At 43.4% G+C, this 27,761-nt stretch overlaps 1 protein-coding gene across 1 annotated transcript in view; it reads right to left on the reverse strand.

Moving 5' to 3' along the window:
* Positions 1-27,761, reverse strand: part of MYO3A (myosin IIIA) — a 1,386,887-nt gene that overhangs the window by 807,275 nt on the left and 551,851 nt on the right. The window contains exon 15 of the mRNA XM_086939966.1: positions 19,174-19,376. Within this exon, the coding sequence (XP_086796092.1) occupies positions 19,174-19,376 (203 nt within the window). The remainder of the gene's footprint in view (positions 1-19,173; positions 19,377-27,761) is intronic.

The following is a 27,761-nucleotide window of genomic DNA, read 5'->3' on the forward strand; positions in this document are numbered from 1 at the left end:
TCAATTTATGCCCTTATTTCCCAGAGCTTACCGCATCCGCGCTGGTCTTCATCGGTGGCAGTCGTGGCGGGCTCCCACGTCGCTGCTCAATGGGCAGTCTTTCTTGTGTCTCATACACTTCCAGGGTGGGCTCCTGGTGTATCTCCAGCCATCGATTTGTTGCTCGACGATCCACGCGTCGTTCGTCACTTTCCCTCGTCGCCAGTTGTCGTGTTCATGGTATGCGCCGGGAGGTACACCAAACACAGGACGCAGGTTAGTCAGCTATTTCCTTTATTTTCATATTGTGCAGTTGCTCGTCAGCATGTCCGTCCTCGTTCCTGTCCTCATCATTGTCTGTCCTCTTCCTGTTCCCTCACCGGATCTGGTGTCCGGTGACGACCTGGTCACTCTCCCTCAGGACCCACAGGGTCCTAACGCCCTACTGTCGGTCGCCCACTCTATCAGGTCACGACAGTCAGTGTCACATCACCCCCTCACCCATATAGATAGGCCTGCTACCCGTGAACCCCGGGGGGATGGCGGGCTCCAGAATCTGGTCCCCTGTGCTTTCAAGCAGCTGTATGAGGCAAGCGTTAAAATATTTCCTGCACAGCTGCTACAATATTTGCCGTTGGCATTGCCCCACGTAGAGATCTGCACATCTGCCCGTGCACAGCATACAGCTTCAGAAGCAGAGCCCCCGATCTGCACAAACAAACCAAATCAGAGGAGTAGGCCCTGTATCGGTTACTAATCGGTAACAAACTTTGATGTGTCTCTATTCACATTACAGCTAATATTTTTAGGATGCAAATGCGATCTCTTTTAAAGAGAGGCTTAAAAAAAGTTAATGCCATGTTTATTTTGCAATGTGTTTTACACGTTTCTCCAATGCGGGGAAACTGTTAAGTAAAACATTTTTTGCCAGGTCATCTCTAGGTGTCACTAAATTGAAGTGATATCAGTCAGTTGAATGAATACAATGACAAGTATGTGAACAACAAACTTCAAGTGCTTCTACTCTTTACTGTAGCTAGAAAGCATCGCCTTTCTTTTAAATAGGGACCATTGTTTGGTATTCCCCTATAGACAGTGAACCTGTCATGCACTGCTTGAGAAATTAGATAGGAAACGAGAATCATCCTAACCAGTAACTTTGTAGTCTATTACTTTTCTAAACAATTGTCTTTAATTCCAGTCTCAAGGTGTTTTTAATTTAACGAGTGAGAGAGATATGTTTTTCATTCTGGTCTTCCTATTAGTGTTATGGTTCTAGTTAATGCAAATGTATTTTATTGTTGAATGATTTTTTCTGTTTTTATTATTAGTGTAATGCACTTTTCTAATAAAGTATTTCTACTGCTACTAAACAATTGTTTCGAAGAAGCCTCCGATAATCTACATGTGAGTGTAGCCGTGATATTCAGTGACAGAGGAAAACCAACCGCTGTATTTTGTCACTTTGACTTCCACAAATCTTCCTTGTGTGACCTTCATGACCATTATAAGTTTACATGTTTGCTACTACGTGCACCTTCTCTGTGCCCTCCTGATCCAGATATCGACTGTTTTTATTAGTTACGGCTTCAAAAATACTGTGCTCCAATCGTCCCAGATTCCCACAGCCTCCTTGCTGGATTATCTCCCTTTATAATCTCTTCTGGCTCCTGGGGTTGTTATCCTCATGATTTTCCTCATCCTTGGCTCTCAGAGGGAGAGATGGGGCATGGGGCCTTTGCTGACTGCATCAGTACCGCTGGGTTGCAAAGCCTGCCATGTTCAGGGTCTCAGATTCCGCTTGCATATAAAGGCAAGAACATTTGAAGAAAACATACTCTCTATAGATGGAGTAGTTCATGTGTATGTTCAAATTTTTTCCCCTAAGTTTCGTAATTGTAGAACGTGGTTGTTTTAAAATGTCCTTATTTTAGTAAAGAGATCTGGGTCTGCGTGGTTTATCAGTACTATACATAATTTGGTAATATTGCTGAATTTCGTTTTAAATGTGCTTTGCAGAAGAATTAATTTTATACTAAGCAGCATGTAACTCAGGGATTTGTAACAAATTCCTTGATTATTTCACCTCTCTATACACTTCTAGAGTAGGGCGCAATCCCACTGCACAGGAAGCATATTTATCTGAGATTGCTCACGTCTATCGAGAGAAGAATCTACAGGACTTCTTGGCTGAGAACAAGGTCATTAGTGCCATTGACGCCTTTCGATCCTCCTCTGCCCCCGGGCTGGATGACTTTATGGGGGCGTTTTACAAGGCATATAAGGATCTACTGGTGCCGCAACTGATCGAGGTATATGCGGAGGCCCCCGAGAAACAAATCTTACCCCACACACTTTGCGAGGCTGTCGTCATGCGCCTCCCCAAGCCCGGCAAGGACCCTTCGTTATGTGGGTCATACAGATCTTTATCCCGACTAAATTTACATTATAAAATTCTGGCTAAGATCCTTGCCATGTGCTTGTCTCTTGATAGAATGTATTATTTCACCAGCCCAATCCGGCTTTGTTCCCCATCGATCTACCTCATTGAATCTCAGGATGCTCTTGTCGATTCTCCACAGTATTAACCCCAAGGTCCCAGCTGGCGCAATCCTGTTGGACACTGAGAAGGTGTTCGACTCCTTAGAGTGTCCTTTTTTCGTATCTGTCTTGCAACGCATGGGCATGCCTGTGGGATTCACTACCACCACTGCATTACTGAATAACCACCTCAAAGCGAGACTTCGCCTGAACGGCAAGCTTTCCCGACCCTTCTCTCTATCTTGCGGCATGCACCAGGGCTGTCCCCTGTCGCCCTCATTGTTTATACTCGCTAAGGATTTGGATTTGGATGTGGATTTGTAGAGCGCATAGCTACCCTTGGGCATCCCAGCGCTAAGAGGATCTGGTTTATTCCATGTGGAGGTCAGAAAACAGGGAGGTTTAGGTAAAGAGCCAAGTTTTTAACTGTTTTCAGAAGGAGAGGAGGTTATGATCTCTCCTCATGGCTAATGGGAGGGTGTTCCAGAGCTTTGGCGCGTTGTAGGCAAACAAGCGGCCGCCAGATCTTGCCTTTTTTATTCTTGGAATGGAGGCCAGGGCAAGTGTATTCGATCTTAGATGTTTGGTAGACTGGTGTGGTTTCATCAGAGATCTGAGTATTGGGGGACCCTTGTCGTGCAAGATTTTGTGCGATATGCAGAGCGTCTTGAAGGTGATGCGCTCTTTTACTGGGAGCCAATGTAGGCTTTTGAGGGCTGGTTTCGCCGAGTTTCTTGCCTTGGTTCCTGTTAGGACTCTAGCTGCCGCGTTTTGGGCCACCTGTAGTTTCTGAATGACTGATGCAGGGGCTCCCAGGTACAAGACGTTACCGTAGTCTAACCTTGAGTTAACCAGTCCCTGCATCAGTAACTTCCTGGACTGGAAGGGAACCAGGTGGAGGATCTTTCGGGCCATGCGAATTAGGCCGAAGCAGGTCCCTGAGGTTTTTCTGGCCTGGGTTTTAAAATTAAGGTCCTGGTCGAGCCAGATGCCTTGGCTTTTGACCTCGGTTTTAGGGGTTGGATAAGTACCCATGCAGGGTGGCCAGGTAAGATTTGAGGGAAGTTTATTCTGGTTGCCAAGGAGAAGGATCTCTGATTTGTCGCCGTTGAGCTTGAGTCGTGAGTCAGACATCCATTGTGAGATACCTTCGAGACATCTCGCGAGGTTTTCTAGGCAAGTGTTTGATTGATTGATGGACACCACCAGCTGGGTGTCGTCAGCGTACATCACTGTCTTGACGCCAAAAGGAGTGATAACGTCTTCGAGGGGGGACATATAAACGTTAAAAAGTGTGGGGCTCAGGGACGAGCCCTGGGGGACCCCACACTGCATGGTCAAGGCCTTAGATGTGGAGAAACCATCAGACACCTCAAAGGTTCTACCCTCCAGAAAGGATTTAAACCAGGCAAGGGTTGAGTCGGTGATACCTATTTGACTTAGCCGGTGGACTAATATGGCGTGGTCCACCGTGTCGAAGGCGGCGCTTAGATCGAGGAGGACCCCTTAATCCGCCATTTCCAAGGAAAGCATCTGCAGGGGGGCCTACAGTTCAACACTGGCCCCCTTCTGGCCTCGCTCTATGCGGACAACACTATCCTTTATGTCAGGGAGCCTCAGGTCAACTTGGAGCCTCTCATTAGAGAGATAACCGGATTTGGACACCATTCTGGCCTGCTAAAAACTGTCGCAAGTCGGTTATCTTCCCCTTAAACTCAAGCACAATTCCATGGGAATATTAATTCCCCCTTGAATGGTGCACTGACTCCATTAAGTATTTGGGCATTCATATACATCTGGACACCGCCCAGATCCTCTGCCTCAATTATGGTCAAGCAGTTAGCACCCTCGAGGCTCAGGTGGTGAGATGGCTGCGGTTGCCATTGTCCATCGCTGGCAGAGTTGCAGTAATCAAGATGGTTGTTCTCCCCAAATATTTATATCTTTTTAATAAAATTCCCATACCCTTCCTGAACAAATTCTTTTTGACATTACATTAGCATCTTATCAGATTGGTGTGGGGGGTCAAACAGGCTTGTATGCGTTGTCAAGTACTGCCCCTTCCGTATGAGAGGGGAGGATATGGGGGGCCTGACCTACAATTGTACTATCTAGTGGCCCAATGCAGCTACGCCTTTGCTTGGTTCCACCCTGACGCTAAGATCCCATTTCTCCGTCCTGAGGGGGATTTTGTTCTCCTGGAAAAGTAATCTACAGTATTTTATTCCCAAGGGCATAGCCAGTTACCCTAACGATATACAGACAGTCTCCAACACCATCTGGGCCTGGGAGAAAATGAGGCAGGTGATCGGCACAGCCACACTGTATTCATCGGCTCTACCCATCTCCAATGCCCGCTGGCTGGCAATCACTGGTGAGAGACTGCTGCAGAGTACCTTGGCCAACTTTGATATCACTAAATTTGGAGACCTGTACCCTGCAGGGCATGTCTTCTCAGTGACGGACAATGTCCGTTTCCACAACGCCACCTTCAACGATCACTTAATTCTGGGTCGAATTCGTTCAGCTATACGTGCCTCTCTACCCGGTTTTCCCATTGAACCGGATTTGTTCATTCCACTCTTCATGATCATTGTGAGTGAGAGAGTGGTTCACCTCATATCTAAACTGTACAAGACATGTTCTGGCATTATACCAGTCAACGACGACAGGGTTCCCAAAGACTGGGAGGAAGACTTAGGCCACCCCATCACAGACGACCATTGGGCTAAATGCTACGCAGTAACGAAAGAAGTCTCTTTAAACAGCTGATTACTCCATTTAAAATTCTTGCGTAGAATATACATCACCCTTGCCAGATTCCACAGACTTTATCCGTCCAAATCTCATACCCATCGTAAATGTGATGCCCCACATGCCGATTTTGCCCATCTTACGTGGACCTGTCCAAAACTACAGGCATATTGGGAGGCGGTACACAGAAAATTAGGTGACATGACCAAACTAACCCTCGTCCCCACACCCGAAGTGGCACTTTTATGTTATGTGGTAAACCTCCCCAAAGGAGTTAGGAAATTTGTCTCCCTCAGTTTACTGCTGGCCAAAAGAGAAATCGCTATTCATTGGGGCCGCAAGACAGTTCCCACATTGCAAAGTTGGCTGAATAGTCTGGCATTCTGTAGCACTAACAACGACCTAAGTCGAATCCTTTCTTGGAAAAGGTATATCGACGACATTTTGTTGATATGGGAGGGAGATGTTGCAAGTCTGGAGGATTTTCACTCATGGATAAACTCATTGGATGACTGCCTAAAATTCACTTACACGGCCAATAGTCAAAACCTTGACTTCTTGGATATCAACTTGTATGCCGAGAACAATACCCTGCAGACCCGCACTTTCTTCAAGCCTACAGCCAAAAACAGTCTACTCTCCTTCAAGAGTTTCCACCGGCGCCCACTTCGCGAAAACCTCCCATATAGCCAATTGCAGCAAGACCTCAGATTACAAGAGACAAGCCAATGTCCTTTGTGAGAAACTAAAGGTACGCGATTACCCACAATCAGTGATCAACAAATGCAAAAAGAGGGCACGCAACCAACCCAGGGAGACCCTACTGGAAACAGCACTGAGACAACCACAAGAGGACGTCATCACTTGCGTCACAACCTACAGCCCAGTGACGAACAAGATTAAAAAAATCAGCCTAAAAAATTGGAGGATCCTAACATTCAACACTCTGACTAGGCAAAAACCTAGGTTTGCAAACAGAAGGAGTCGCAACCTAAAAGATCTTTTGGTCCATACAAGACCCTTCCTAAGAAACCCAGAGAAAGAACTGGTCTGTGGGATAACCCACCGATAACAGGACACTTCCCCTGCGGCACGTGTTCGGTTTGCAGCCTCACCAAACTAACCAAGGAAATACAACTACTGCCCACCTTTGAAGTGGATGATAAAGAGACATACAAATTGTCAAACGAGTCATGTCATCTATATGATTACATGCCCGTGCCAAATGCGATACATTGGCATGACCTGCAGGAAACCAAAGCAAAGACTTTGCGAGCACCGGAGCAACATCCATTGTAAAAAAAAGCACTACCAAAATGTTGACCCACTACCTTGAAGCGGGCCACACTGTCACTGACCTTCAGTGGGTCATTTTGGAAACACTTGACACAAGAGACAGGAACACAGCGAAAATTATTTTTGAAAAAGAACAACGCTGGATACACAGATTGAAAACTGACACCACGGGCCTGAACGATAACGTTCCATGGTTGAGCCTCAACAGATGATCCAATGGCCCAAAGTAACCAGTACTGTTTTCTATGAACAATGAGTACTGTCCTGACGACCCCAAAGCTTGCAATTTGATCAAGAAGGCGCAAGATCCAGCCTCTCCTGAACAATAACAATAACTGTGAGCTACACCTCCATGGTCACTATGTGGCATACTTACATGCCTTAGGCACCCCCTACCATTTACTGAAAATACCGCTACAGATCTAATGACCAAAATTGCCGTCCCATTACACATTACCCCACTTCTAACGGCTAATAATTATAATATTATAATTTTATAATTTTAGAATTTGACAATCATCCTAAGAGTCCCTACAATTATTACTCTGCCCGTTTATGCAGTAGAACTTTAGCCGCTAACACTTCAAAACATTTGGTACTTGAGATTTCCTTCTTTTCCAACTCCCAAACCCATAGCCAGCTGTCAAAGTAACTTTACCCTTTCTAATGATACACATATCTAGAACAGGAACCTAATACGAAGCATATCCGGGTTAGAAGAGGCAGCAATAGCACAAGCTACGTGGGAGGAGTCACGCCACAGGTATTGAATGCAATGATACCGATCGCGAGGATAATAACCTAACTTCAAGTTCCATGCTAAAAATTCCCTCATCTCTCGGCAGTTAGTCATCTCCTCTCAGCCCCTGACCCGAAGAAGTGTGCTCACGCATTTCGCCAGGTACGTGTACGTAACATTCAATTGGAGTATCCAGTGCCGCCCGCTTTTAATAAACGCAACGAATGTGACTGAATAACCGCACCCCACCGATTATATACAGTACGCTTCCAGCCTCCACATTTAGTTTGTTACACACATTGCGGTCAAACCAAAGGCACGTTTTTTTTCGAGCACAACACGCTTTATCAAGCTACCTCAAGTCACGCCATATAAGCGCCCCACACGGCATACTTAAGTGAGACACGAAAGTTGCCTGTTATCGCACGCAATGCGATCGACACCTGATACTTTACAAATGCACTTATGCGCTCACAACTAAACTACCAAGATGCATTAACCAGGCGCATTAACAACCAAAGCGTCCCTCCCTTCCCCCTCCCCCTCACCAACACCTGCTTAGAGCCATATATACAAGCCCATGACCTATTGATAGGTGTCCCATCAGTATAGCTCACAGTATTAAACTTCACAAGGCTATCCAGTACCTGAAAAAGCCGCTCCTCACCAGCATGCTATCACCATCACCAGGCATGAGAATGAAAGAGTTGACACCATCTAGGAGTGTGAACCTGTGTTAAAGTATTGCCATTTTAAAGCTGTTTAAAAATCTACCAAGATTTTAACTTGTGTACTATGTGTACATATGTGGATTGTCTCCCTTTTCCTCTCCCCCTCCCTATCTGTCTGTATGTAAATTTTCCTCCACAGGTACAATGCGACCTTGGACTGACTGAAAACAGGTCATATTTTCACTTATTTTCACCTTTTCTTTTCTCTTTTTGCACTGGTCCTGAAGAAAGCCCACCGACCTATATAGGCAACGAGGCTGAAACATGTCGACCGTTTTTTAATACACACCATACAGTGCGCTCGAATTCCTAACCATTCCAAAGCGGCACACCAGCCAATCGTTCCCCATTTTTGGGCTACCCGAATCCAGACCCAATAAAGTCATGTATCTGGCTGTCCGGGTATTTTAACTCACTTCCCTAGCACCTCACAATCCACGATCACTACTGTTTTAACCAAGGGTAAATCCTCCAGGCAGAGGGTGCATAAATACTGACCCAAGGATTATGCACACACATGTATAAAAGAGCGGGGAGACAACATATACCGCTACGAGCACTCATAATACACGTGCATGAGGGTCTTTTAAATTGTGAGACACCACGTACCTACCTGCATACCCTGGTTATGCAGGACAAGTGATCCTTCCCCCATGATTTTTTGAGTATTTAAAGGAGACTGAACGGATCAGCACTCTTCCTCCCCCCTGTGATTTTTTGTTACTCCAGTAAACTGCCTTGCTCTTCCCGTCCCAAACATATTTGGGGGCCATTCAGGACTTATGTGGAGTCTGTGCGCCGAGCTTCTGACTCTCAACTGAAACGAGGCATAGTCCCTGCAGGGGTGGGGTAACCAGCTTGTTAATTACAATTGTACATTTACCAATGCTCCTTCGGGTGATACAGTGGTTGTGACTTTTTGATTATGTGGCAATACCTGAAACTGTTTGTTACGGGAGGGCCTAATGACGGGCTGCTGGATGGCGGATGTTTCCATTTGGGGGAGCTGGGCGGGCCTACGGGACTGCATTCTCTAATTTTGCTGGGTTCCTTCTTTCCCTATCTTTTTGTGGCATATTGACTCTTACATTGATGTATTTTTTCATTATTCAATGGTAATGACAATGACATTGAGCACATATGTTTATAATGCTATAACGTACTAAAATGGTTAATAACGTTAAAAAAAAAAAAAATACTAGGTTTGAGTTTCCGCGCCGGCCCACTATCCTGTGATTAGTCCTACTACTGCAACTTTCAGTTGAGTGTTTCTATGCACTTCAAATGCGCTTTGCAGAGGAATACATTTTATGATAAGCAGCATGTAACTTAATTTACATAGAAAGGCAAAATACCTACCAGAACTGACATAGATAAAGTCAGTAAATAAAATTCTCTGATTTAACGCTCTGCTAAGGTACGTTTTTTTATTAGTCTGCAGAAGTGGTCAGGGAAAGTGCTTATCTATGCAAGACGGTCATCAGCGCACATGTATATGTGTCCTCCATAAAATTACTTTCATTGATCAAGTAATGGAACATCAGTGTTAAATGCTTGAACACAAAAAAATAAGTAAAAACATTGTCATTTACAACGCCAATAGCTCTAACTTTCACAAATGCAAAACTGATTACATTGCAAATGCTTGCTGTTTATGTTGCACTGAGCCACACTAAGCCAGATTTGTCTTTGCCTCATGCTAGTACGTGTTTTGAGCTGGGCGCACTGGGCTGGATTGTCTGACTTGCACTGAGACCCATTCCGAGCAATTGCCTCATGATACAGCAGAGACAACAAGATGATAGAGCGCTGAAACTTTTCACCCACTCACCCCCAGTAACAGATCTGGGTTTAATCCATCATTATTTTGCTAAATATGCAACCCCAGTTTTGACCCACCAATATAAAAATCAGTCTTAACCCTGTTTCTCATGGAAACAGTCCAACCCGAACTGCCAGGCCAGCTCCTACCTGGACAGAAAACAAGCATCCTGGGACTGGTTTCGGGTTACACCCCTCATCAGCCAGGCTAGCTTGAATCCAGTGGCACCGCGAGCAGGGGACCCACTTCTGGGCATACCCATGGCCACTTAGGGCACACATAGCAAACACAAAAAGATGATGGACGAAGTGCTGAAACATGATACTGTGCGTGCTTCCTGCCAAATTCTTGTCTTCCGCTGATGTGCGCTTGAATCGCTTTATGATGGCCTCGCACACAGCTATAAAAAATCTTCGATATTATTAAGGAAGCAAATAATGATTGCAATAGGCATTTTTTATCACATAGGGGTTTTGAGCAAGTGTTGGCATACAACTAAATGGAGGAAATACCTTCAAATATGCACCCTGAGGCAGTGGGGTGCGCTAAACAAGCAAAACACGGATTCCTTGGACCACAGGCCGGTTTACAGGCTGAGCTGGAAAATCGTCGCCAAAATGTTGTATTAAAACTCTCCAGGACTTTTGTTTCTCCTTACATGTGTTTATTCCAATTAAAGTAACATCAACTGATTGCTGTGTGTTTAATTTCTACATTGAACCATCATTAACATTCCTACAGTGGCATACATAACATTCTTGAACTGTAAACTACCCAGTGGCGGCCGAAACAATAAAGAGATGGTGAGGCAGGGAAGTGTGGGGGGACAGCAGGGGGTAATAATCAATTGTAAAAAACACTTACCTGAAGCTACAGGGCTGCATCGCTCATCGGTGTTCTGCTGTGCTGCTTCCTGGTCCCAGCGGGCACTGGTGCAGCATCTGACTCCCTGTGCAATCCACACTCTGCTCTCAGGGATTGGCCTGAGTGGGCTGAAAAGATGCTCGGCTCAGGACAGGAACTCTGTGCTGTTTCTCCATCCTAGCTGGTCAATATAGCTGGGTCGGAGAAACCTAAGTGCGCATGTTTGTTTGGCCAGCCTGAGACGGCCGGTCAAACACACAGGCGCACTTCGAAGTCCACAGAGCCCTTCTCCCATGCCACAGCCTGCCCCTCCTTGCACAAGCTGGCTCAGAACTGGCAAATGAAAAATAAAAAGATCATGGTATATTGTTTAATTTTTCACTTGCTGGCTCTGAGCCAGTGGGGCACCCCTACTCTGACATTGTGGAGAAGGGCCCCTGAAGCTACCCCAGTTTAAGCTATAATATGGGTCGCCAACAAATATTTTAGCAATGGGAGGCATCAGCGCTAAAGCTGTAAGCTATAAGATAGTAAATGCTACAGGCTGCTTTCAATACCTGTAGCAAACATATATCACTTTTTTTTCAAGTTTCCCATAGTGTTTATTTAATGTCCTGTTTCCTTTTTCTTTTTTTTATATTTTTTTTACTATCAAATCCAGGTAGTACAGAAATCATTCAAATAGTGCAAGAAAAGAAGAGTAATACATAATTGTACAATAACAATTGAGGTACACATATATATATACAATAGCAGATATAAAAGGATGTCAGGAATTTATAACTCATACTGAATAAACAAGCTACATTTTACATAGAGCTTTTATTCATAGCGTATGTAACTATAAATAAATACATAAGTAAAAGGGTACGTCCAATTATAGTGCGAGAGGCCTAATCCCTGTATTCCAAGTTGTTATGGGTGACCAAATCTTATTGCCGCGCCTACTAGCCTACTAGTGGCATAGATAGCACTTTCTTGGTTCAATACCCCCAGAAAGCGAGCCAGCCACATTTGGAAGCTCGGCGGGTCTGAGTCTTTCCACCGAGCTGCGAGTATTATTCTATATACAGCGGTGCCAATAAATAGCATTGCTTCTTCCTCCACATTAAGCTCAAGTGTACTATCATACCCGAGCATGTAGAGGGTGGGGGAATTAGCTACTTTGTGTCCAAAAACCTTCCCCAGAAGTCCAGCATCATTATTTTAATCAATGTTAGCTTATTACCTTCACAAAGCATGTGTATAAGCGTAGCTGGGCCAGATGCACATCTGGGGCATTCGTCATTTACCCTTTTTCCCCATGCATGCAATTTTGCAGGAGTAAAATACAAGTTGTATATCGTTTTGTACATCTGGGCTTTTAGGCTAGACGATATGAGCAGACGTGAAGATAAAGATAAACTCATATCGATATCTACATTTGGGTTGGATAGTTTGCCAGCCCAAGCTGCTTCTGTTTGCTCCATGTCGTCCTGCAATTTTTCTAAGAGAAGCCTGTATATTGGACCGATTTTGATACCACTTTTAGTAATAGTTTCTATAATTTGACTCCTTTCTAAATTATTGTTGGGTGCTTTAAGCTTTAGGATAGTATAGACCTGAATAAACTTAAAGCAGTCAGCGTTAGATAAATAGTATTTCCTCTGTAGGTCTATAAAGGTGGTATATATATCCTCGCCCAGGCAGTCGCCAACTGTGATAATTCTTAAGTTTTCCCATTTCTTGACAATATCATCGTTGGCCATCGTGGGGAGCACTGTAGAGCGCCATAGGGGGGTGTATTGGTTTATCTTCGAGATCTGCATGTACTTCGCAGTTCTTGAACAGATGTTCCAAGCATTTGAGATGACCTTAAACGTATTTTTTTTAAATAGCTTGGTTCTAATTGCCTTAAAAAAAGACCTTCAGCTTTCGTACCTATTGACAGCTCATAAATAGAAGGAACTAATATATCTACAATATTATCAATAGTAGGGGTGGTCCTAAGAAGTGGAGCCATTTGTTGAAGGAAGGCCGCCCAGAAGTAGAATAGCAAGTTGGGGATTGCCAATCGACCTCTGTGCTGTGGCAGAGAAAGACATTTTAGAGATCTCCTAATTTTACCGTGTTGCCACACAAACTTAGACATTAATGATTCTAGAGAATTTAGAATCATGTCTTCAAAAAGCAGGGGAATTGCACAAAATAAATATAATGCCCTAGGGAGTATGTTCATTTTCAAAAAGTTTCCCCTGCCAATAATTGAAAGGTGCAGGCTATTAACTCGCTCTAAGTCCCTTTTTATAGTATTAATTAATAGCTCATAATTAAGTTTGGGAATAGCTTTAACATCTGGGCTTATGCATAGACCTAAATATGTATCTTTTTCAGTTTTTCTGGGATCGCTAAATTCGATTTTGTCAGTACTAAGTATTATTAATTTATCCTTATTAAGGGAGTATCCCGAGTAGCGCCCATAAGTTTGTGTGACAGCCTCTATTTCAGAGATAGCCTCAGCAGGGTTAGGTGTTAAAACGGCAATGTCATCGGCGTAGGCCAATACTTTGGTTTCAAATTGGCCCGTTACCACAGGTTTAATTGTTTGGCTTTCAAGGAGTTTTAGAATCAGTGGGTTTATGTAGAGTGCAAATAATATCGGGGAGCAGGGACACCCTTGTCTTGTGCCCCTTGAGATTTGGATTATGCTTGAATCGGAGCCCATTATCTGCAGTTTAGCTTTAGGGTCCTGATACATCGCCATTATAGATTTTATAATATTAGGTCCAAAGTTATTATAAGTCAATATTGCCCAAAGGAAATGTCACAACACTTGGTCAAAGGCCTTCTCAGCGTCCAGGAGGATCATCGACAACCGGACCCCCGTCCCAGACATGATGTCAAATAGGGAGATAGCCCTTTTAGTATGGTCGGTCGTACCTTTTCCGGGGATGAATCCATGATGCCACGGGGAGACCAGATGTTCAACAACCCTCCTGAGCCGATTAGCCACACTTTTAGCGTATAATTTTAAATCAGAGTTGATTAAGGAAATTGGGCGGTATGATGACAGCTGGTCTGGGGCTTTTCCTTTCTTTGGGAAGATGATTATATTTGTTTCCTTCCAGGACTCCGGGGGCATCCCACTCCATTGTATACCGAGAAATAGATCGAGAAGAAGAGGGTATAGACATTTGCTCAGTGCTTTATATAACTCAAGGGGGATTTTGTCCGGGCCAGCAGCCTTTCCTGAGGCGAGACCGGAGAGGGCTATATGGACTTCTGCAAGGGTGATTTCTTTCTCGAGGCCCTCTCGGGTTGTGGCATCTATTCTCCTGCTCATATCTGGGTCATTTAAAAAAATGCGTAGGAACATGTCAGATTCAAACCTTTTGGCTATACTATCCTTATGGTAGCGCTTCTGATAATATTGTTAGAATGCATTAATTATGTCAGTTGTTTGTGTATGTGTATGTCCTTGTGATTGTATAGCTGATATTACATTTTAGGAGGTTTTTTTGATGAGTGAGTAGTGCAAGCTGCTTACCTACTCTTTCCCCATTCTCATATACATTCCTCTGGTGTGCTTTATAGATTTCTGTGGCTTTCTGGGTCAGCCCGGAGTTTAAGTCTTTTTTTAGTACCAACATACGATACATAGTGTGTTTCCCATCCTCCCCTCGAGCAATTTGGGTAGTGTGTTCTTCCTCTACCCTGGCTAGCTCAGATATCTTTTGGTTATATTCCCTATTGCGTTGTTTTTTAGTTCTAGCTACATAGCTAACCGTTTCCCCCCTAAGGGCTGCTTTAAAACAATCCCAAACCACACACCTTGGGGCTCTAAAGCGGTTTATATCAAAGAACTCTTGAGCCCAGTTGGTGATGTATTTGATGTATTCCTTATTAGCCAACAGCTTCCTGTCAAAGGTCCAGCTCCTACATTGTCTATAAAGGTTGTTACATCAAATGTGAGGGTTAGGGAATTGTGGTCCGAGATTATTTTGGGATGTTTAGTGATTGTAGCTTGATTGGAGATATCCCTTGTTGTAAGTTTGTAGTCGATTCTAACATATTTATTGTGAGGGCATGAGAAGTATGTGAACCCCGGGTCTGCCTTATTTTTTGCATCCCATATATCAACCAGACCTAGACTATCTCGGAGCCGGATAATTGCATTGAATACTCGAGGTTTGCGACCCAGGTATTTTTGCAGCTTATGATTATTAAATAAGGGTCCCATCGAGATGTTCAGATCGCCACAAAAAACAAGTGGGCCTGGCCACAAGGCAAGCTCAAGTTCGAGTTTCTCAAGGATAGAGGGATCATCTTGATTAGATCCATAAATCGAGCAGATAGTTATGCCCAGGGCCAATTCAACGATGACCCATCTACCCTGAGCATCTGCTATCTTACAGATAGCTGGGCCCAAGAATGTTTTAACAAGTATTGCTACCCCACATGTGTTCGATGTTTGGGAAGTGCAAGAAAGTAGATTATACCCCCTGGATTTTAATAGATCCCTTTTGTCCCAGGGCAGATGAGTCTCTTGGAGACATACTATATCTGCGGAGTTTTGGTAGATTATTTCATTCAGTCGCTGGCGCTTGCCTCTATCATGAAGCCCCGCTACATTCCAAGTACATACAGTTAATCTCCCCATAAGGGCTTGTTCCTTATTTCTCTAAATATCTGTACCAACATTTTCGATTTTTTTCCCTGATATGCCAGATGCTTTGTTAATGTACTTCCTAGAGGTAGTGTGAGTATACTTATAACACTGGTGATTCCTGTTTTTTGCCTGGATTTGTTTTTTTCCTCTTTTTTTTAAGCAGCCCCCCCCCACCGATCACCCAATATCCCCTGTGCCCCGTCCCCCTCCCCCCTCCCAATGTGAACCCAAGATGAGGCATACAGACTCCATGAGAGTCTGGGTTGATGAATATGCAACACAACAACAGAGCTTTCAACAGTAAGTCTCTCGTTGTTAGCTTAAAGAAGACACCAACCTTTACCTTTAATCTTTAAAAAAAAAAAAAGGAAAAGGGAAAAAGAGAAAAGAAATGGGAAAAGAAAACCCCCCAAAGAATATGTTAAAGTATATATTAAAGACATATATCGTCCAAACCCAATGGTGAACCCTCCCCAACAAGTGAAAACTCAGCCCAGATCATGTAAGATTAAGCATATATGTCAAGTTATACCAATAACAATCAGGTTTGCGTCACTTTAAACACTAGGGGGTCCATTATGATGTCGGGCGGATTTCCTCCGCCAGGCTGGCGGTTGCTACCACCAGTCTGGCGGAGGAAATCCGCCCGACATCATCAGCCCAATTCCCCCCCGCCATATTAGTATGGCGGGAGGGACCGCAGCGGTGACAAACACCGCCCGCATGTTTTCCGCCCCGGTCGCCTGGCGGCCGGGGAGGAAAACCAGTAACATGGTGGCGTGTCTGTTAGACACCGCCCGCCATATTACAATGGGCTGTGGACAATGCCTTTCCGTGGCGGCCATGCCGCCATGGAAAGGCATGCGGAGACTCCCTGCGGGGGCCCGTTGCGAGCACCCTGGGAGTCCGTGGCTTGGGGGGCTGCACATGGGGGGTACCTTTGGTACCCCCCGCATTTCAAAGTGCAACATGGCAGGCACCGCGCGGTGCCTGTCATGTTGCCCTTTGAAAAGCACAACATGCACTTTTACCATTGCGGCGGGCGGAGAATTCTGCTCCGCCCGCTGCAATGGTAAACATACAGGATGCGCCCGCCTGCATGGCGGGTGCATCCTAATGCCTATGTCGGGACCCCCGCACTGTTAGCGGGCGGTCCACTTCTCCGTTAGGGTGGTGGGCGGCCAAAGCCCGCCCGCCATCCTAATGGACCCCTATGAGCTTATAGTCATGTCTGGGTGGCTCATTTTAACTCGTCCAAGTATTCCTTAGCTTTGATCTCTGAGAGAAAAAACTTTGTTTGGCCTCCATAGTTAATTTTAATCCGTGCAGGGTTGTTTAAGTATGCTTGTGCTTTTTTTTCTTGAAACAGCTTAATTAAAATGCGAAGCCTCCATCTTCTCTCGACTGTGGTGTGACAAAAGTCAGGGCGGACAAAATAGGAGACCCCTTTACTAGAACACTCGGAGTCAGGCCTAGCTCGGAGCAGAAAATTACCAAAGTACACCAGGATTGCTCGAGGATAGGTCCCAGGTTTTGCTTTTGATCTTGAAGGGCATACGATGTACTCGCTGGATTTCTGCATCCCAATTTGATAGTTCAGGCAGAGAATCTTTGAATAGGTTATCCACAAACGAGCGAATATCATCCCCTTCAGCCGCCTTGGGAACCCCCAGCACGCGAAGATTGTTCCTTCGTTGGCAGTTTTCGAATTCCTCTAGTTTCCATCTAACGTCCGCTAACTCAGATTCACGGGATTCGATTCTTTCTTGGTTCGTGGCTAGCTCGGTTTCATTGGAGAGCACCCTTGATTCAATCTCTGTCATTCTATCCCCAGAAGAACTACACGTCTTCGTGAGCTTGCGTACAACCCCTTGTACCTTGTGCAATGCTGCTTGCGCTTTGCGACCGTCTTGTGAGGTTTCTTTGAGATGGGCCACTATGGCTTGCAGTATGGTATCTAGTGTTGCTGATGGGGGCCCCTCAACAGAAGGATGAGTGAACTGCTCTGCTGGTTTGGCACTGCACGAGGTGAGCATAAGTTGGTTGGTAGAAGTGTAGTCCCAGGCTAGCTCAGTCCCATAATGTTGTTTCTTTTTACGTTTCAGAACTGGCTTAGACTTGATGGTATTAATCACTACCTTATCTCCACTACTGCCACTCTCATCCGTAAGGTATGACACAGAATCATCTGTCCATTCTCCTTCATTCTCTGCCTCGTCAGAGAAGGAGAAGAAATCACTTGGGTCTTTTTCTCCATCCACATTACCATCAATAATGACCTGTGTCTGCACATTAGCTGCACTAACAAGTCTCTGTTCTCCATTCAAGCCTGTGGTTCCCTCTTGAGGCGCATATGAGTCTGATACCGCCTTCTGAGCCCCCTGTACCCCCTGTACATCTTCACCCTGTGCACCGCTTAGAGTTAAATTAGCAAAATTGGAGACATTAACTGCTAATAGGTCAATAACTTCTGTGGCCTCAGGGGTTATGCAGGTATTAGTATTAGTAACGTTCTTGGTTTTAGCCCCCACAGCACTTACTTCTTTAATGGCAGACTGCACTGATTTTTCCGAAACGGTTGTGTCCAGCTTCTCTTTGGAGGTTATTCGTGGTTTGACAGGGTTGCGCTGGGTATTCGTCTTCTCTATACTTTCACCCGCAGTCCCAAACATGTCTCCCTTGGGAGCCGCGGCATTTACCGCAGCATTGCTAGAGGATGCTGTCAGGCGCTTCTTCTCTCGCTCCGGAAGCACTCCCGGAGCCCTCCGCCACAGGTCAATCACGGTGAAGCCGGGAGCAGCCTTTTTACCATCCTTTTTTCGGACCGATGCGGCGCTCTGCCTCGGTGAGCTGACGGCCACCACCGCTGTCTCGAGGGACACTTTCTCCGTCGCTGCAAGCGCCTGTGTGTGTCCGGCATCACTTTGGGCCTGGCGTTCTGTATTCTCCCTCAGCGCTGATCTAGCGGCTGTTGCTCGAGCTGCGGCGTACAGCGAGGCTGCGGCAACTTTCGGGGCCATTACTGCAGACGAGATTCCTTCAGTTGATTCAACATGGTAGGTGAGGGCATCAGAGTTGTCAGGCTCGTCAGACTCGCTATGGGAAAAGGTTGTCGAATTTAAAAGAAATTTGAAGACGGTCCATCCAATCACAGTGTAGATAGACAATAGTCATTTAGGGTCAGGATTGTATACTCTCTGGTATTCCTTCAGCATTGCATTATCTTCTTTAGAGATGTTTCGGGGCTGAACCGGGGGGTTCTGACGATACAGGGTCAGTGTCTTCCGATCATAGTCAGGAGCTATGGTGCTGTGTATGCACTGCGGTTACTAACAAACCGCCATCTTGCCCCTAGCAAACATATATTACTGTGTGTTTAAAGGTATAATTAATTGTGTGGCCGTTCTTCGAGCAATGTTTTTTTAGGTATACGTGTGATATAGTCTTTGCACAATAGAAATATAAAATGGAATATTGTATGCGTGTGGGTAAAACAGGTACATTTTAAACTGCTAATCAGTCAAAATACCATGTGGTAGAACATAGAGCATGCTTTCTCTAATCCTGCCTGCTTTCTTTTCCTCTTCCACTCAAAGCTTAGACCTTGAAGCTCATTGGTATGGTTTGATGTTTTAAAAGTAAATATTTATGATGATGAGATTTGGAAAATGGAGGTGGCCCAGTGGACTCGTGATTAGACGGAACAAGGAAGAAAAAGATTAAAATACATGCTAGCATTTATGTTAAAGGAGTAGATAATTTCCTAGCACTACTGGTAAAAAGAAAAAATCTAACTTACACAGCCTGGTGTACCACGCGTGATTTTTCGAGCAGGTATTCTGAAATCTGTGCTCCCACTACAGTTCCGCTAGCCGTAAACTTCATTTCCAGGTATTTTCCAAATCTGCTGGAGTTGTCATTAATAACTGTGCGTGCATTCCCAAAAGCTTCCAACAAATTGTTCACTTGCAGAATCTTCTCTTGAAGAGTTCTGTTATTTGCCTACAATGGAAGGCACAAACAAGTATAAGTTTGGATGGAACACAATACAAACATGAAATTGTACAATCGCTTTCCACATACTAAAAGGAAACGCCTGCATGCAAATGTACCCCTTCGCCAAGGTCATCAGAGACAGATATTTAGATTGATATTTGATGTTAAAATTTATGATAACCCTCGAAATTTGAAATATGTGGTAAAATAAAAAATATTGTGATGGGACATAGCGAATTAGCACTTTCTTTCTGCCCTTGCCCTCCCCCAACACAGGACCAAATCTCGACCCATATCATGAACGGTTGCTGGAGCAAAACAGAGCTGACCAACTGTTTTATTTAACTCATTTGCACCGTCTATAAAGCACAAACATTTAAATCTGAATTTTTTCGAGGGAATGACTGCACTGCACGCGCCCAACTAGCCCACCTGTACATTAAATATAACTCCTTCACACTGTGCGCTGGTACCAATTTCACATAATAGGTTTCCAGTAGAGGTGTGAATTCTCTGCACTGCAGTTTCCTTTAAATCCTCCCTAGGACATTATAGGAGGTGGCTCTAGAGTTCCAGAGCAGTTCCTTCTTCCTGGGTGGGGAGGGCGAATGTGGGAGCTCCTTAGCCAGAGCAGGGGTTTCAAGGCCCATTCACCAGACTTGCCAAGACCTCACCCCCTACGATCACATTCACACAGTGAAAGTTTACCTAAAGTTTGCAATTCTGAAAAACATAACAAGAACCACACACAGTAACCATTTTATTCCTCCATTATTGGGTGAGAGTCTAATGTGAGTAGAGGATGTTACTTTGCTCCTTTACTGCTGTATGGATGCCAGGTGGTCCTCGTTTATCTTTAATATTGTTAATGTTCTAACTTTTTTTTGTTAGTTACTACTGCCTGGAGTTGCCTTTAAATACATTATGGATGTTTTCTGTTATACTTTATATAAACTTTACCAGACATCCTATTGTAATCTTATTTTAGGTCATTATTTTAATTGTGTATTTTCCACCGCCAATTTGCAGGCCTTTGGTTAATTTATTTTGGTTTCGAAGGAGTACTGAGATGTTCCTTTCCCAGCGTACACACCCCTGTTGCAGATGGTGATATCACAGCCATACAGCAGCTAATCAGGGCACTTACCTAGAGGGTGCAGGAGGGTAGGTCATTTAGGGTCGATCAGAGAAGGGGGATTAGCACATGCTAGGTTTAGGAGGTATCAAGGCACTTGTATTACCTACAAATGCAAACGGTTCTTGAGCTTCACCTACAGGCATTGTGCAATCATGTAACTGAAACGTGCCTGGCTACAACATTTTGCACTTTTGTTCACTTTTGCCAAGTACCTTTGCATGCACTTCCTAGATAAATTGGCATTTGGAAGTGTATGTTTGTGATCCTTTATAACGCCAGAACATGGCAATTTGGTATTAAGCTTTCTGCTGAAACATCTTTCTTTAAACAGTTATAGGGGAAACAGAGTGCACCTGGGTCCTTCAATGTCACCTCCCAATGCAGTCCCAAGGTCGAAGGGCTCCATAATGCCCACCACACCAGAAAGGTCAGACATTCAGCATGTTCCTCTCTACTCAGCGGAGTCTGGTGCTTGATCTTTAATGTGATCACACCCTGGCAGAGCAATTCTGTACATATGTCTCAAAGGTGGTTGCCTATATCGCTTTCGCTTTAGGGCGGGAAACTATGTTGTTGGTGCTTGTGCTGCCCACTGTTATAGGCACCATCAACATGCAATACTGAAGGGATTTACACAGGTTGCACTACTACACAAGACAAAATACACAAGGACCACAACCCATAGTCCAACATAATGTGGTACATATTCACAAAGGTAAATATAGAAGTACATATTTACTCATCTGAGTATTTACTACTACGGTTAGATGTAACTCTAAAATATTTTTATTATTCCCCATTTATGAGTGTAGATTTACACCTCGGTGTATAAATATGTCTCTACCCCCTCACATTAGGGGGTAGAGTCTCTATAACACTTTATTAATCTTTGAGACATGGTTACATATATTTCAATGTAAAATCTAAATAATGTTTACTATTTTATTGTAACCTAGAACTAATAAAATAACATTAAGTCAATAAATAAAATGTGTATGAAATAATTACCTAATTTAAATATATGCTTTTAATTTGTACATAGAAATCTTTAAACATTTGATAAATCACTAACCCCTAGGATTTTTCTTTAATATGTATTAAATCGTGTTAAATCTGAGTTTAATTTTAAATTAATTAGAATTTTTGAATAAAAGTGTATTCTTTAAATTAAGTTTATTATTACATTTTTAAATTATAAAAAAATGATTAATATTTAGTAAGTATATAAAATGTAAAATTACAAAACATGAAAAAGTTAGTGATTTTATAGTTAGATGGAACAACAAGGGAAAAGCAACATTTAAAAAATCTCTGACATTCACCACTGATAGTTTACTAAGTTAACTATAACTTTAGGCCTTGCGACGCACTACTTATGGCCTCACTTATTACATCACACTTAACATGTTAAATGACATAAATCTTGACATCTCAAACGACATCCCTACAATATACCTAAAAAAAATAATAATAATAAATACCTGAAGGGTAAAATCTGCACCACAGTGCATTTTTACCATACTTAGGCATTGAGATACCAATCACGTATCAATTTTGGGTAAGCATGTACACAGAGTGCAGATCCGCTGTCACCTTTGAGATAACTGTACTCATTATGGCACTTTGAGAATTGCCATATTTTCCTGGCTCAGTCATAATAAGATTCCAGGCCTTTGTCCCTCCTACTGGGCGAAGTTAATTGCTCTGGTGTCTACCGGGAGGATCAACCCCCCCCCCCCCCCCCCCCCCACACACACACACAATAAAACCATTTACCAGTTATTGGCCCAGTTCCTGGGATGGGAAGGAATTGCATGTGCTCATTAACACTTCACACTGTACCTGGATTAGGAAAGCCCAAGCCCATAGAAACAAAGGAGGCAGCCCGACCCCAGGTCACGAGGGGCTGCCATCTGCTGTCTTGGTGGTAAGGGGTCAATTAGCTTGGTAGGTGGGGCAGTGCTGAGGCTTCTGGGGAAGATATTTTCATAGGCCACTTGAAGTCACCATCTTTATATGTCCCAGAATGATGTTCAAGATGGTTGGGCCAGGGACTGAGTGGTGATGTGAAACCCTAGGATTGGGCAGGTGTGCCTTCTTTCCACATCTTCATGGATGGCCTTTGGGTATCTGAACCTTTGGCTGGCACTCAGGACTAGGATGGTTCTCTACAAGGCCAGTGAGTCTGGTTCCCTTATGCCCTCGGGAAACAATAGGAAGAAAGGGAGGGTCTTCAGCTTGTTGATTGTGAAGGAGCTATGCAGATGCCACCCAAGCAGGACAGAGCATGAGGAGCCCAGACAATGGACAGATTTGGGGAAGGGAGACTTAAAAATCAAACTCCCAAGTGAAAAGTACATTTTTCGGCCAGGAACCCTGATGAAAATGGTCCTGGTGGCTAGAGCTAGCCACCAGGATTGAAACTAGTCCAGAATCAAGCCAATTGTCTCTATGGGGCTGGAGAAAATAGTATTAGAATGTTGGTGTCCCAGGGGACTGGGCTAGAGAAGGAGCTCATGATGTACTGCTGTGGTGCCACAAGAGTGGTCAGGTGCATTGACAACTTTTTATTCAGTGTTTGGGAGCTGCAAAAAAGGGCAGTGGCCCCTCCCCTCAGGAGATTATCCCCAAAAATTGCCTTAAGTCTCCAAACCCGTTGTATTTATGCCCCCAGGATAGGTTTCCATGGAGTTCAAATCTAGCCTAAAGCCTGTACTTTCGTGCATGGGCTCTTGAGTATGGTATGGTGTTGGTTGGACCTAAGGCTGTAGTGGCAGCAGCTTAAAGGTGGAAATAAGACTCTGGGACACATGTTATTCAATGCAATGTTTTGTTTTAGCAATTTTGATGATTGGGAATGCAAGGTATTATATTTAAAAAGAATAGCATACCAAATTTGGCACTTTTTCTGCTTTTCATATTGTGGTGAATCCCTGATCAAAAAGGAAGCCAGCCTGACTTTGTATGATTGCCCCAGTGGCGTAACGAAACTCGAGGGGGCCTACCTACAACATACACTGAGGGCCTCCCTCTGGATTCACTTCAGAGCACTCAGGGCAGGGTACTGTGCAGAGGTGGCCCCCTGGAGCTCGGGCCCCCCTGCACCACAAGGGTGCAGGGCTTTCGTTACGCCACTGGATTGCGCATAATTCTGAGTCACAGCATACATGTCGGGGTAGTGTGATTCATGGTTATTGCTTTCTGGGGTCCCATCTGTTTTAAGGGTGTCATCAAAACTATTTCCATCTACCTAAATGTAAATATCCGTAAATTAATGCATACTATTCAGTGGTATGAGTATAATATTGTACTTTTCCGAAAAGCATTGACAGGACAATGCTTTTTTTGACTGTTGTTATTGCGCACTAGCAAGCTGGGGGCACTAGCCCACACCAACTGGGGAAAAAAGGAAAACATCCCATGAGGGTGGGGAGGGCACTCTGAGTTGTACCTCATTACCTGAATGGGTTAAATAAATACAAATGCTCACTGAACCAAGTCTCAAGTATATTTGTCAAGGTAGGATTTTATAAATGAAGAGAAGTGAAAGGTGAAGCAGAAGGGTAATGTGAACATATATTTTAAGAGCTAATCTGTGGTCCTTAAGTGGATGTGCTTAGATGGCACATCTGATTACACTGGAAAACTTCCTTTGGGTGGCAATTAGTTGTCCTTCATTTTCGTCACTAGTGTGTATTGAACTGAAGTAAAGAGTTCAACAGAGGGCCACTATTTTGCAAAAGGTCAAAGAGGTACCCCAAATAGGACTGTAAATGCAAATATGGTGATTCAAGGTGGAACAAGGTTGAAAAAAGTGATAAAGTTAATGATTCATATGGTTATGGGTTGACAGATTCCCCTTAGTACTTATAGGTGCACATTATAGGTTCACGCACAGATGTCAAAGTTATCCTATGTTAGTGTGTCTTGATAAATTATATGACTACTATAGGAATAGCGACAGGAATAAAACTGTAAGGGAGTGAGTACCAATTACATTTCCATAAATAAATGGAAATGATACCAAAAATTTTGTTAAATAGGTAAATCTAAGTCAGAATGTTACTATTGATTGGTACATAACTGGAATTATTTTAAGCTTAAAATATTAAGCAAGATAGTGAACCTAACATTTAGCCAGTGGAAAAAACCGACTGCTAATTGATATAAAATAATTGTGGTAATCTGATGACCTGCAGTCAAAACCCAAAGGTAAACAACATTAAAACGTGAATAATTTAAATGTGCTAAGATACAAGTCAAGGTGTATTATCAACAACAAATCCAGTCTTATGTCTCTAAGACTGAAGTAAAGTAAGTAACCAGAAATCCATAATGATGAAGGAGTGGGTTTTAGAACACTGACACATATGAAAAGAGAAAACCGTGAGTTGAGGAGATAAAAGTGAAACAGAAGTGTCCAGCAAAAAGGTGGAATTTAACTAGTTGGTATTCATAAGTAGGTGCAGGTATTAAAGAGACCATAAATTATCAACAGACCGCTCCGATACAGGTGCAGCATATCCAAGCATCAGTGTTAGTGTAAATATTAGTATTACATGTGGTAGCTGAATTGCAAGGATATTATCTTAGAGGTGCTGTAAAGCAGGAAAAAAACTGTATGGGGAGTGCCATTGAACTCACTCAAAATAATGGTATACAGTCAACTGCAGAACCTTTATTTCAACAGTCATATACTAATGTAAATGGTTGGCAAGTAAACACTATACAGCTTATTCACAGTAGTGAAGTTCAGCTTCTTTGTTAAGTCCTCATTTGACTGAATCCAGTTTAGGTATCCAGAAGCACTCTCCTTTGCAAGAGTAGTCCCCAGTCTCCTCCACGACTTGGCTTTGGAATGTGGTCAATCCCATAGAATGTAAAGTTTCTTTAATGCTCATAAGACTTAATGACAGGTTCTACAAGAGGAAGGTCACTTCATTCTTTTGGATGATGTTATAATGCTCCTGAATTCTCATCTTGAGTCCTTGTGTAGTAACACCAATGTATTGGGTTTTGACAATGATAGAGTATAATGTAACTGCCCAAGAGAACCCACATAATCCAGCACCTGAAAGTCCTCCACTGGCTCCCGGGCCAGAAGAGATGACATTTCAAGCTCCTGACTCACGCCTTCAAAGTCCTCCATGACCAAAGACCTGCCTACTTGAACCACCGTCTGCACTTCAACCATCCCCACAAGGAACGAGCTTCCATTCAACATCAGAAGCTCCCCTACCCTTCACACCTTCAGAATGAGCCTCAAGATCTGGCTTTTCGGCTGACCCAGAGCTGTACACCCGCCCCCCCATGCCTTAAGATGCCGCTGATGTGCCGTAGAGTGCTCCTTATCTTTTCTCTGCGCAAAAGCCTGGAACACCCTCCCCCTCCACCTCTGCACCTTGCCCTCGCTGACTGACTTTAGGAAGTGGCTAAAGACTTGCCTTTTCGACTGAGACCTACAGCAAGCGCCTGGTTACCCTCTCTGGTGACAAGCCATGTTTTACAAATAATGATTGATTGTAATTGACGTATGTAGTAGTTGACCTCATTGAATGTTAGGGTCTCCTTTAGTAAACATCATAGACATCTGTGTTTATTACACACACACTCAGTTTGTAAATGGACCAATATTGACACATTTAAAGAATTCTTTAGATTTAGGAAAATATCAGACAGGTTTATTTTTTAGGTCCTGGAATTCATAAAGAATTTATACATTTTTGGGGTTGCTGCCCCTCCTAAAAGACATACATGATGTGTCCTAAAGAATTTCTCACAGAGCTGCATCAGTAGACAAAAGATACAAAAGTTTGTGTGGGATTCTTGTGTTCTGACGGCCTTTATGGAAGCTGGTGGCAAATCTGAGTTTTTGAGGCTACTTCTGTTGCATTCTTCTGCTAGTTCGAAACGAACCTCTGTATTGTTTTTTTACATTTTTGATGGTATTTGCAATTACTGTCTCAGTGTAGCCTCTTTGCTTCAAAATTTTCTGTTCACTTACAATTTGTGTCAGTCCCAACAGTTCACCACTAGGGATTTTGTTTTAGAATGTATATCCTGGTTGACTACCGGAAATATGAAGTATTACATGAACCGAAAATAATCTTATGACAAAAGAAAAGATGCTTCCAAATCAAGCAACATCTATTACAGTTCCAGACCAATTCTGTTGTGTAAACTATACTTATAAAGAACTGCAATTCTATCAAATGCAAAGGTGAAACAGTGTATATTCAATCTGATATATAGTAATCAGTGCTACTGGGGGCTAATACACCTTTTTTATAACATTGCAAAATCATTTTTTGGAGGCATATATTCAGTTTCCACCTCGATTAAACATTGTAGTCAATGCTGTAAGAAAATGGTTTACAAGCTGGGGAAAATGTGAGTAGTTTCTAAGTAATGGGTCCAAAATGTTTTCAGGTCCAACACACAAGCTCAATAAAGAAACCTGTGCTCATGTCCTACTAGCTATGCAACAGACATGCTTAAGTATTTAGGAGTACCAAAACTATAAAAAAGTCAAAACACAACAAAATAAAAATCCTACCACCAATTTCTAAAAGGAGAGACAACTGTAATAAGAAAAATAACACACAAACAACTAAAATCCAATTAGGGTAACTAGAGATATGGGGGGTTTTTCAAGCAAAAAGCACCAGTAAAATGTAAAGCACCAATGAGAATTGCCTGGTTCAATGTTTAACAGGGCCTAGGAGGAATTCAGACTGACTGCAATGGAGCAATGCTCAGGTACCCCAGGCATGTCATCCCAGTCAAATATTTACATTTATCTTTTGACCTTGAATGTGAAATGGAGGTCAAAATCCTGCAAGTTAGATAGCTGTTAGACGAGGTCCCGCAAAGCTTTTTTTGATGAGAAAATTACCGAGTAAGACAATTAATATGTTAAAGTCCCTTTCTCTGTCTAATATGTTTAGCACCCTCTTATCTTGGAGATTTTTTACCTTTGGACTTTCTTCTTTCGCACTCAAAATCCCCCAGTCAGGCAAGCCTGGAAGCTGTAGGCAGAGAATTCTTCTCAAAATCAGACATTTTTGCTGCAGGTCCCCCTGAAGATGTGGAGGTCTAGAAACTTTTCTAAGCCCCAACTTTTCAGACTTTCTTGGACAGTTCCTTTTGGTCACTTCTAAGGCTCCTAGAGCCTCAGGGACAGCCCATAGGGGCAAGGACTCCAGCATAGGCCACCAGCACTGTTCAGTTCAGGTCCAGTTACTTCTGGTCAG

This window comes from Lissotriton vulgaris, chromosome 10, assembly GCF_964263255.1.
Source record: "Lissotriton vulgaris chromosome 10, aLisVul1.2, whole genome shotgun sequence".
NCBI lineage: Eukaryota > Metazoa > Chordata > Amphibia > Caudata > Salamandridae > Lissotriton > Lissotriton vulgaris.